The sequence below is a fragment of the Limulus polyphemus genome, unplaced genomic scaffold (assembly GCF_000517525.1).
Source record: "Limulus polyphemus unplaced genomic scaffold, Limulus_polyphemus-2.1.2 Scaffold249, whole genome shotgun sequence".
Classification (NCBI taxonomy): Eukaryota; Metazoa; Arthropoda; class Merostomata; order Xiphosura; family Limulidae; genus Limulus; species Limulus polyphemus.
Genome location: NW_013665859.1, coordinates 183380 through 196265, shown reverse-complemented (window position 1 = coordinate 196265; position 12886 = coordinate 183380). Strand labels below are relative to the sequence as shown.

The following is a 12886-nucleotide window of genomic DNA, read 5'->3' as shown; positions in this document are numbered from 1 at the left end:
CCACCGGAAGTCGAGCGGACCTACTGAGGACCACAGTATCCTGAATATGTTTTCTCATAATAGGCAAATAGTACCAGTTATCTTTCGCATTCTACCAAAACAAAGCTTTATGACTATCAACTAAAATTCAGGGACCCCTGCCATGGTCATTGTGCAGTTAGCTTATTTGCAGCTTCGCACACTTACATAAACAAAAACCATAATCCTGTAATGATATGAACATATTTAATAAGATAAAATTCTAAAATATTTTTGTTTATTCTTATTACAATTTGTAAATTGCTCCCTTAGCGCAGCGGTAAGCCCGAGGGCTTGAAGGCTAAAATTTAGTTTTGTTACCCGTTTTGGGCAAACCATAGATAATTCTTCGTGTAGCTTTGTGTTTAAGTGACTTTAACAACAAAGAGTCAATTAATTAATACATTGCAGATTTTTTGTTTTTCACAACTAATATGTATTTCTAATTTGAATTTGATAGTTTACAAAAGTTTGAATATGGGTTTCCGAAGCTTAAACTTTATACATATAATAATAAAGAAACATGGTAATATTCATACTGACATTTTCAACTTTTTCACTTTATCAATAGACCAGTAATAACAATTGTTCGTGGTGGTCATTTGCGGATAAAGTCATCATCTTTGCTAGGGAACAAGTAAACATGTTCAGTGTGGTTGTAAACTAAGTATGAGAAAGTAGCTTTTTTGTCACATAGTCGTAGTAATGCAAATGATAACTAGTTGGGCTTGTGTGCGGATCTACCTGAAAGTTAAGCCTAATCATATCCTTACATGTCACTGATGTTATCTTCCAGTTTAAAAAAAATTATAGGATCTAGAAATGAAGAAAAAACTACTGGTCAGACAAACGTGAGAAAGAGATTTCTCAATCTAAGGTATATATATATATGATTCTTGAACTAAAGACAGTAAAGTTCACATTGAACCTGTACTGTACAGTAGTCATTAGTATACTTTAATTTTTACTTCTTTTTTGTTTTAACTTTAAAAGTTTAAGTTAGTTATTCGTTACACTCCAGACTTGTCACGAGCAGTGACATGGTATTAATGTTATATACTTATAATAATATTATAATTACTACATAGTACATTACAGCTATAGAGTTGCATGTTTAAAGCTACAACTCTATGGTTAGAAAAAACGGTAGAAAAGACCGTTAGACTGTCACAGCTTGCTGAAGTAAAGTTTACTGAAGTCTAAAGACAGAGTAAAGTACTAACTACTATGTTACGAAAAAATACATTGACAAAACATTAGGTAATAAATACCTAAAATAGGCTAAATTTAGTAAACATTTTGTTTATATAACTTGAGTCTGAGCCAAGGTGAGTGTGAGCTGTACAAACTTGTTACTGTTAGTTGTAAAGTAGAACAGTTGTAAACATTGTTTATATTAATAGGCTTAACTTAAGACAAAACTTGTAAGGCTGAAGTTTAGTCTTATGAATATGAAAATTCTGTGGCTGTTAATGTTATGAGCCTACCTTTTTCTTTTTGAACACGTAGCCTTGTACAAATTGTTGATTTATAATTTTAAATACACATTAGAATCAGTTACTTATGAGGTTTAATTTAACTTTAAGTCATTACTAATAATAGTAGTTAGCATTTCATGATTTTCTGTGCCCAGCATAGAATTGATGTCTAGTGTATGTTACATTACATTGATTACAGTACCTGTGTTGATAACAGGTATGAAGGCTGAAGCATGAAAACCTTCAGAATGCAAATAAATGTTCCATGTTGTATACATGGGGAAAGAAAATTAAAGTATAAAAAAAATACTAAGTGATAGAAGGCCCATATAGGTTACTCAATAAAGAAGCCAGGTCATACTAAGGATAAAAACTTAAAGGGGTTCAAATTGTCAGCACACAATACATCTTGTGGTAAGCCATTCCACAAGTTGAAATGATAACAGATAACAATATTTTTTCTTAATCAGCCTGGACTTGTGCTTCCACAGCTTATACTTACTTATTTTTGGCCATCAAGTTTAGAAATTTACTCCTTGTACAGTAGTCCACAACATTGGCATAGATAATAATAATGGTCCAAGAAAAACCCTTGAGTGACTCCACTAGATGCATTTTTCCAATCAAAATGATCATTTACCACAAACCTTTATTTTCTACCTACAAGCCAATTTTTAATTCACCTACTGAGTTTTTCTCTAGTTATGCAAAAACCTAACTTACTGTGTAACCCCATGTTTCTGGTAGAGCTTAGGATAAGCAAATGACAGAAGTTTCAGTCATGTATATACCCACAAGCTTGCCTTCCCTTTCAACTTAGCCTATGAAATTTTAAGCATTTTATTATTTAAGTTTTATTATGTAACTTAACAAACTTTTGTACTTTACTTTTTTGTTTCTTTTTTTAAAAAGTATGTAACAATATATAAAAGATACACAAATAAACTATGTTTAGTGCTCACATAAAATTAAGGCAGTTTTTTCACTTGAATAGACTTCTTGGTAAGTCTTGTTGAACATTGAATTTGGATTTCCAAAAAACTATTCATTGTACCATAAATTTTAAGAGGACAAAATGTGTATCAGATCACTAGAGTCAAAGGTCCCCAAACTACTATAATTTATCTATGTTTCAAAGTAAGCTATGAATATGTTAATAAAAATGCCACCAGCAACTCGGAGTTGAAAAACAACAATCACAGACAAAGAATCTGAGGCCAACTGTTTATATATGCTTGCCAAAAAAGAAACAACTGTAGTAATGTGTATGTAGAGTACAGTTTTCTCTTTCTAGTAGTTATAAGCATGTCCATTAGTCATGTAGAGATAATATATACATAAACTGCCTTGAAAGACAGGACAGACTTATAGGACTTATCTGGTGGGTTTGACAAATTTATTTATATCTCAGCAAATCAAGGAGATAGGAGGTGTAAATTTATATTATTGCTTGTAATTGTGTATAGTTTGTGTTTCTAATTGGATGGACACTGAAAGCCATATTATTGAAAATCTAAAAGGAAGGATTTATAGTACAGATTCCCTATGTGACACAAAGTGAAGGTTGAGAATGTTTTCAAACATGTTTTTTTGAAATTTAAAAATTAACACCTAGAGAATAAAAAATTGTTTTATTAACATATATTGATGGTAAAGTTGCTTGATTAAATTTTGAATGTAACTAAAAAGTCATGACATGTTCACTTTGACCCAGCCATATGTATATGGTTATGGGTTTGTAGGAGAGTTACTAGGATGATACCTGGGATAGAAAGGGTTGTAACAAAAGGAAGGATTAAGATCTCTGAAATTGTTTTCTCTTGAGAAAAAAAAGAGTTAGGATCTGATTGAGGTGTTGTGGTTAAGGGAATTGACAGTATCAGTGTTTCGTCACCTCCTAGTACTTAATGGTGAGAATGGTAGGACAAGTGAACACCAATATAAAATTTATAGAGTACGAGTCATCTTCAGATTACAATCTTACATTTCTAACAGGATGGTTGTCTTTGGAATTGGTTGCCTTTATATATGGTGAGTGTGATAAATTTAAGAGAGCTTAAGGGAAAGTTTGATAAATATTTAAATTATCAGAGCTATTTTTTTTAAGTGAATGGGACAGCAGTGATGGACCAACAGACTCCTTGTTTTACTATGCATCTCATTATCTTCTTCATTAACAAAAATACTAGGGAAAAATATAACACTTGAGACATATTTTTTCTTTATAGAGCTGGAGGATTAGTGGAATTTGATAATTGATTAATCATTGTGCTCACTAATCAGTTACATGAAACTACTTGGTTAGTTTCACATGAGGCTTGAATAGTTGGAATAATTGAAATTAGTTTTTTCAATAACTACTTCAATTAATTGATTATTTTTATGAGTTGTGACACTAATTGATTAAGCTCAACAACTTTAAATTAATCAAACATAATAATGAGAAATCATAATGGAAGTATATCGATTATTTGGATGGTTGGAATAATAAAAAGTGTAACAATTGGGAACAATTTCAATTAGTTGATTATCTTGTTGACAGTTGATTTAATCGATGCTCATAGGTGATTGATTATACAAATTATTCTATTCAAAATAATTGCTCAGTTCTACTCATCAATAATGGTTCTATTTAAACCTGTTACATGTACAATATTTTCTTTGACTTAATGTTTTGCTCTTGACCTAACCATAAAACTCTTTAAACTGAATTTATTACAAGCTAACAACCTTTTAAAGTCCATCATTGCCTCAGCTATGGCTTTTTTAATCATGCTTTATTTATTTTGGTATCATACTATATCATTTTAGCAGTAATTTTCATATTTTTGAAAACTGTACATTTACCATTTATTAAAAATGTAAGGTGTCTCTTCAACCGTTTAGGACTTGGTCTCCAAGTTGAACATAAAACATATAAACAAATAGTCTTTTTTAGTAAATTTAATAAAACCTGGTAAATTGAGCAACTGAATTAATTGGAGATACTGATCAAATGTGGACATTTTTTTAAATATTAAAGATACACATGTTCCTTACAGAAAGAAAAGAGTAGTTGCAAATACAAAACCAGAATAGTTCACAAGTTTAAAAGAGAAAATAAAAAAAGCATAATAAATTCAAGAAGTTTAAATTGTTTGCTCTGAAAGGAGACTTAAAGGATTATAGAAGATCAAGAAAGTTAGTTAAACAGGATGTTAGGCAATCAAAAAAGGGTATACGAAAAAAGATTGGTTGAAAATATAGATATTAATAGTAAGGATTCTTTTAAATACATTAAGGCCTTACTACAGGTAAACAAAATGTGAGGATGGGGGTAGGGTCTTTGAGAGATGATGAGAGGAGATACTGAATTTTAAATTTTCTTCCAATTTTACTAATGAAGATATAAGCAATATTCTTCACCCTGAACATTTGGTAGATGAAAACAAGATGATTGCATTAATTCTGCAATGATAATTAAATTCTTCACACTGAAATGCTACTTTTCTCATACTTCTACCTATGAGATTGCATGCCACTAGCCTTGAGGTAACTCCCACCTAAATTCACAAGTTTAACATGAACTACACTGGTGCACGGTGATATCATGTAATGAAAGTCCTCCACTAATATGAGGATAACACAATCTTTATGAACAGTAATTCCCCCTATGCACCTATACTCATGATAATATCATTATTTTCCTCTGCATTGTATGATGCAGATGCATTCATATTTTATCTGGTTTCACTTTGATGAGATTTGCATTTGTTAACAAAACTTTGATTTTTGTTTTCTTTAGCTTCTGTTTCAAAAGCTTTCATTTTTATTATGAATTCTCAAGTGATGGTGACATCTACGTAGTCCTGTGTGAGTAAGAAGTTACACACACAGGCCTTATTTTAACTGCGGCTTCTGGAGGCTTGTTAAATGTTGGGGACATTCCAGCCTTTGCTTAATGTGATGTGGATTACCACATGCTTACTGGGTTTCCTACTCCTATCCTGTCAGCCACCGTCCTTTCTCCTTAGTCGGGAGTTGTCTGTTGGATTACACATTTAATCTGATTCGCTTTGTGTAGTGCCTTACCATTTAAAGTGTGACTTTATCCTTGGAATTTCTTTCTCAGGTATGTTTACTTCCTTATCTTTTGTCTGTGTCTTATAATATTTCTCATTCTTCACTCCATGAATCCTCTTCTTGGGGTTTATTTTTTTCCTTTTTGCTTATTTTTAAGATTTATGCTGTTTCCTTTGTCTAACAGTCTCTCTCTCTCACACCCAAATGCCACATATCCCTCCCATTTGTGACTCTTTTGTCCTGACTTGCAGACATTCTTCTTTTTCTTTCTAGATTCCCTGTCTTTAGTATCTGTTAGCCTGCTTGTGGATTGGGCCCCTTGCCTTCTATTTCTCACTCTCGTTCCCTGTTTTTGCATCATCGTCTTTTTTCTCACCACCCTCTCTTACCTCCACCTTTTGTCTGAGGCACTTCATCATGTTCCAGAGTTCATTCCCTTGTCTTTGTCATCTTAACCTTTTGTACTTCTGTTCTGTTCCTTCTTTCTTTATTTCCCTGCTGTTGAGTCAAGTTGTGTTCCTCTTAACTGTACACCTTCCTCCTTGTGCACATGGTCTTCATCCGGCTACCTTTCTTCACCCAGACATCTTTGGTGGTGTATATTTCTCACTGGAGGCCTGAACTGAAGTTGTATGACTTCAGTCCTTGTTATCTATTTGTGTTTTTTCTACTTTCTTGACTTTGCTTTTTGACTCCTTTTTTCACCTGGATCAATCTACATCTAATCTTCTCATTCCAGGTACCAAGCCTTTCTCTTCTTTTTTTATCTTCCACTAACCAACATCTAATTCAGTGCTCTTGTATGTTCCATCCATCAGATTTGCATCTTCCAATTCCTTGCTTTTCTCTTCAAGATAGCATCCATCAGCCTTTTTTGTATTCATTTGTAATGTAAGGGCTTTCACTCACCGTCTTCATGGCTTGGCTGTCATTCCTTTTCTTGGATGATCGACTTCTGTTGGTTCATTCTCGGGTGATATCCTCTTCTCCCACCTCTATTCCTTTGCAGCAGGCTGCTTGGTTGGGGGTGTCTTTTCAAGTACCCATTCAATATTTGGTAGTTTTAGGTGTTTTCTTTATCTCTTGTCTCAACCGAGCTCAGCCTTCTCCTCTTTGCCTGGGAACTATGGAGTATCTGGTCATCAGGATTTGTGCTTTTATTTTTATCCTGTGCAAAGGTGTTCTTTTGCTTTTGGGGACTGGCTTCTCTCAGACTTTTCATTCCTTTTGGGTACACACACACATGTGCCTCCTCTAGTGGTCCTTGAGGATCCAAGGGATTCTTTCTTGAGTTCCTTTGCCCTTGTTTGTGAACTTCCCCTTTCCTCTTCTTGAGGAAATGTCATAATGGCTGGACCATGCCCATACTACTTCAGGTATTCCCTAATCGATTCTCATACCATATCTTTCTCTTCACAGTGCTTCCCTCTTGGATGACGTGCATTTCTTTCTAAATTGAAAATGTATTTCTGATAGATACTTGCCTCCTTTCACATTTCCACCTGTCCTTCCCACTTTTGGTGCACATTTTTTTGTCTTGCCTCATCAAAAAATGATGTTATGATGAATGCAAGAGCATAAGGGGAGTTACTGTGCATGGAGGTTGTGTCGCCCTCCAATTGGTGGAGGGCTTTTGTCACATAATGAAGTAATCATGCCCAGTGCAGTTCATGTTAAACACAAGGCTAGTGTCATGCAAATCTCATAGGCAGATGTGTAAGGAAAATAGGAGGTGAGTATCTACTGGAAATACATTGCCAGATTAGGAAAATGCTAACTTTTAAGCTTGTTAAAAAAAATTGGAAAGCTTAAAGAATGATAAGACTCTTGGACCAGATAATATTTTCCCAAGGATTTTGAAGGGGATAAGGAGTAGATGTGTGAGCCACTTGCTAATATTTTTTGTAAGTCCTTAAATAATGGGCACGTGCCAGAGGATTGAAAGATGGCTGGTGTTACTCCTCTTATCAAGAAAGTGTTAAAAATTGTCTTGGTAATTATAAGCTTGTTAATCTTACATTAATGAGGGTAAAAGTGTTAGAAAGGCTTATAAAAGCTACTTTGCAAAGTCATTTAACAAAGTTTAAAATTTTATTTGATAATTCACTAGGGGAAAATCCTGACTTACTAATCATTTGATATTTCTTGAAGAGGTTGCTGATATAATGGATGAGAATAAGGGTTTCGGTTTGCCATATCTAGATTTTCAGAAAGCATTTGACAAGGTGGCATATAAGGTTTATTGAAACGTTCTGTATTAGTTAGGAGGATAAGTGGGCTGGATGGAAGCAAGCAGAGGGTTGTTATAAACTGAGCTTAGTCAAACTGTATTTATGTCAAGTGGGGCACCTCAGGGCTCAGTGTTAGGACCTTTGCTTTTTTTGACTTACATTAATGACATTATGAAGGAATGAACAAGAAAGTGCTTAAATTTGCCGATGATATTAAGGTCTTGGGTGTTGCTTGCTGTGAGGAAGATGCTGCTGCTTTAAAAAAGGCTTTAGGTTATTTAGTGAATTGTACGAATAACTGGGAGATGAGTTGTAATCAAAATGAATGAAAAGCAAGGCATGTGGGATATCAGAACTTAAATCATAAGGTTAATTTTTGTTTTGGTTGATCACCTTCTTAAGCCATTCAGGCAGTGTGCTGTTGCTAGTGGTAGGGTAAGTAGGATTTTAGGTTATACTTACAGTCTAAAGAGGTTATAATTTCATTGTATAGGACACTGGTTAGGCCTCATTTGGAGTATTGTGTTCAGTATTGGGCTCCTTATCTTAACAAGGACATTGCATTGTTGGAAAGGATTCAAAAATAGGCTACTAGGATAATATCTGAAATGTATTATACTGTTGAGCATATGGACAGGTTACAATCTTTGAAGTTGTTGAAAAGAGTTAAATGGGAGTTGATTGAGATGTTTAAGATTTTTAAGAGAATTGATTATCAATATAACAGATTTTTTTATATTAATAGTGATAATGGTAGGAAAACAGGATATAGATATACACTTTGACAGGATAGAAGTCATCTTCAGCCAAAGCAATCAAAAATTACCCTTCAGTAGGTGGGTCTATCTGTGGAATGAGTTCTCTTCAGATGTAATGGGTACCGCAAATTTAAAGGAAGGCTTGATAAATAAATGATGAGGGCAGGCTTTAAGCTGTTTATTTTTCACTTTTTAATATTTACCTTCATCTTTAATATCTCACTCTGAATGTGCATTATAATATGATTAAGTCATGCTTTTAGCGATAACCCATTTACTGTTGGCCTGTGACAAACATTCTTATCAACTTTAAGTCCAGTGTGTACATTTGACCATTCACTGAGGAGATAATGTAAAGATCTAAGCCCATTACGACATTTCCTGGCTAATTTTGGATGCTTGGACTAAAATTTCACATTCCTATAACAAGTCTACTTACAGTATATTGGCAAAATTACCAAACTCTGTCTACATGTTACTTTCAGTGTCAGTTTTCTTGAAATACTAAGTCTCACTATTTTCATTTTCCCACATCAATTATCTATAGTGTTATGTTTATTTATGTCAAAATGAAAAAAAAAATTTTAAACTGTGTTTTAGAAAAAAAATAAACATAAAACCCTTTCAAACATTATTTTTCACTGTTTTGTATATTGAAGCACTTGTGTATAATATAAAAGGTTTACAAGCTTTATGTTGTGATATGCTGGGGAAAAAGAGAAATGATGAATTTTCTACTTAAAGAGCACAAGTACGAAATACTGTATATTTTGTTGTGTTTCAGTCTTTTTGCTCAGTTTCAGTGTAAATGGTTGATGAAAGAGACACAGAAGTCCCACTCGATGTTTCTTACATTAAATATTGAGCATATGTGAAGAATGTCCTTGCACAATATATATGTGATATAAATGTACTGTAAGAAATGTTAAATATAATTTGTGCACTACTAACTTTGATAGTTGGGAACCAGATTCACAAAATAAAAGACCAAAGAGTGAGATTTTTGAAATGAAGACAAAGTGTAAATGTAATACAATTCACACTACAAACTATTAGAATATATCAAACTTAAAGCTATGGTGAGTAGATTGCATTAGTTAGATGTGGTTAGAAATATGGTTATGTGAGAGCAGTTTTTTTTAGTGATATTAAGGTGTACCTGAGGTATGTAAATCTGGAAAGGACGTACTTCTAGATCTAAAAAAAGATATTTGCATCATAAAGTAAAGAAGGTTAGTGAGAAACACAGAAGCCTACTGATAAATTTTTAGTTATGTTGAAAAATATAATGTTCAGTGTTCTATTTATATAGATTTTGAAATTAGGAATAAGGTATAGAGGTGGGCTATATATAAGATAATCTAAAGTAAATTGCAGTTTTTTTGGAGAAGTTCTAAATTAATTTTTATGATAGAAACGAACGAACAGATCAAATTGTACCACAACATACAAAGTGTTCAAATCTTTGCATATATATATATATATAAAAATATATGCCTTTTTGTATGTTAAATTATTTGTTAAAAACACCAAAACTTGTTTTAAATTATTTGGAAAGTCTTTAAGAAGTTCATTTAAGTGATCAAATTTAGACTAATATGTGAGGATTTTGAAAAATATGAGGTTCAAAGGGTATTATATCATTTTCAAAACATATAATTTATCTTTGATTTCCTGTTTTACTAATTTTCACCTGTCTTTCAGTGATTGTGAAGTAAGCAGTGAACTTGAACCAACATTTGGTAGCAGCCCAGCCAAGCAAAGAAAAGTTGGGAGCAACAGTTGTGTTTCATTCACCAATGGTAATGATAAACATAATAAACGTGTATGAAATTAATCCTTTTTCTTCTGATTATTGTGCTTGATCTATCATTAATTTAATCGATTTGAAGATTCATACAATGTAACACAATGGTTATCTGAGCTAGCCATCCCCAGTTTCAAAATAATTAAGATTAACTTCTGATCAGAGTAAGCTATATACTTAGAAAAAAACTAAAAATCAACCTGGCAATCAGTAAAACTAATTAAATATGTATTTTTTACATTTCTGCATATAAAGATGAGAATACATTATTTCATCAGCTGGGTACTCTTACTATAACAATATTTTTGGCATTATAGACTAATGTCGATACTCATGACAAAATATTCTTTATTCTTTGAGACCACAGTACTCTCCGGGAAATTATCAAGTCACTTTGGGCCCTTTGTCCCAAACAACCATTTCAGTTGTATATTAAGGTTACATTACATGCCCTTTCTCATCTCATATGCCATGTATCACATTTACCTGAAGGTATATTTTTTGTCGCTGCTGACCCACAAACAAACGGTGCCCGGAGTGGTTTGCACTGATTGTCCACAGGACACTTTATCATTCTATCTATGTCCTCAGACTGGTTCTTCTTACCTAAGACACTGTCAGCCAGAGAAGGGGATATATATATAATTCACTGATTCATCTGATCACTATTTCTGACTTTCATGACTGATCAGATTTCGATCTTTGTTATGTTCAGTGAGGGTCTTGAAGGTTTTGTTTCCTGCACCAATGTATTTAGAGATGCTAACAAAAACTTTTTATTCATTGGGATCATTCAGTTTCCCAGGATTTATCCCCTGTTACATTTTATGCGAATCATGTCTAATCAAATTTGTCATGTTTCTATATCCTTAGCAGCCTGGTTGAATTGCATGCCGGAGGACATTATACAGACTGGTATGTGGACCTCCCCCAATATTTTTATCTCACATTATTTGCATGATCTGGAAATATCTTCATCTGAGGGTTTTCAACTACCCTCTGTAGCTATCTTAACCACATCTGCTAGATTGTACAGAGGGATGAGTATTTTCATCACTATCTTTCAGGGTCCCTTACCTTGTTTTCACAGGATCCCACTCTGTGGTGAGTGTTGCCCAGTTAGGTGTGCTTTTATCAAACCAATTCTGCACTAGCAACCACTAATTTAATATATTTTATATAGGTTGCAACAGGCTCTGTAGAAATGAGGTGCACCATTAGACCACCTAGAGGTTTACCAGGTGGTATTACTGTACTATGTTGGACTGCCACTCGTGGGCTATCCTGAGTAAAGCATAAGGGAATCCTGCCCATCTCTGCTGATCATGGGATTGAATAAATTGGAGTCGGTTTGCTTTTAAAAATTTAGGGAACTTGGTTCACCTATTGCACTGTTTTCAGAGCATTGTTCCTCAGGACTCCCCAATGAGAATACCCCCCCTCCACAGATTCTACTAGTGGAGCTAGGGAGTCCTTACCAGATGTCAGTAGGAGAGGCACCAGCCTATGCGGGAGCCTACTCGTAATACCCATTCAGACTTGACGCTTGGCTATCTGGTTGGGTTGAGCATGGCTCTTCTTTTTTGATCAATATTGGTTCAGTACATTGTTCATAGAAGAGGGCCCATTGTCTCCTCCATCCCGGGTCCTTGGTAGAGCACAGTTTGTTCCACGTCCTCCCCATAATACCGGGGGCAAGTTGTATTTACCTTGCCCACATGATTGGGGAGTGAGAATGAGTGTTCATAATTCCAGACCAGATGAGTTCTGTTTCCTCAAGTTGAGTAAGGCATACAAGATTCCATCATTCTGAGCCTGGGGTGTTACCTTTCGGAGTCTTTGGGTTGAGGAGAAGGTTTGACGACTTTGGTGTTACTTTCCTTCTTGTTGTGATTCTAGTGGCTCATAACACATCACTCTATGAATACAGGTTGGGATCCACTCATATGTATGTGTGTGTGGGTATATAGCAGTCCAATTGCGTTAGACACCAATGTGGAATATATGGACTATGACCCTAAAATTGCAATCCTGTACAGTGAAACTTTGGCTATTGGGTTGGGGCCTGGCCAATAGTAATGATAAATCATGTAAAATTCCACCCACAGAACATGAATTAAGTTCTGGGTGAAGAGCATACCTGTTCTAGATGTAGTGCGGTTCCCTCACTAGGGTGCCAGTCTTCTATTGACACATCCATGATCTATGCAGATGCTTTCTGTATGGATAATGCCCTCACTGGCCCCTCCACTTTCTCCAATGTGGAATATATGGACTATGACCCTAAAATTTCAATCCTGTACAGTGAAACTTTGGCTATTGGGTTGGGGCCTGGCCAATAGTAATGATAAATCATGTAAAATTCCACCCACAGAACATGAATTAAGTTCTGGGTGAAGAGCATACCTGTTCTAGATGTAGTGCGGTTCCCTCACTAGGGTGCCAGTCTTCTATTGACACATCCATGATCTATGCAGATGCTTTCTGTATGGATAATGCCCTCACTGGCCCCTCCACTTTCTCAATGTTGGA

General features: G+C 34.6%; 1 protein-coding gene across 1 annotated transcript in view; it reads left to right on the top strand.

The window, feature by feature from the left end:
* The first annotated feature begins 601 nt into the window (after positions 1 to 601).
* Positions 602 to 12886, top strand: part of LOC106478785 (sentrin-specific protease 1-like) — a 55645-nt gene continuing 43360 nt past the window's right edge. The window contains exons 1-2 of the mRNA XM_013939353.2: positions 602 to 895; positions 10252 to 10349. Of these exons, the coding sequence (XP_013794807.1) occupies positions 792 to 895; positions 10252 to 10349 (202 nt within the window). The 5' untranslated portion in view covers positions 602 to 791. The remainder of the gene's footprint in view (positions 896 to 10251; positions 10350 to 12886) is intronic.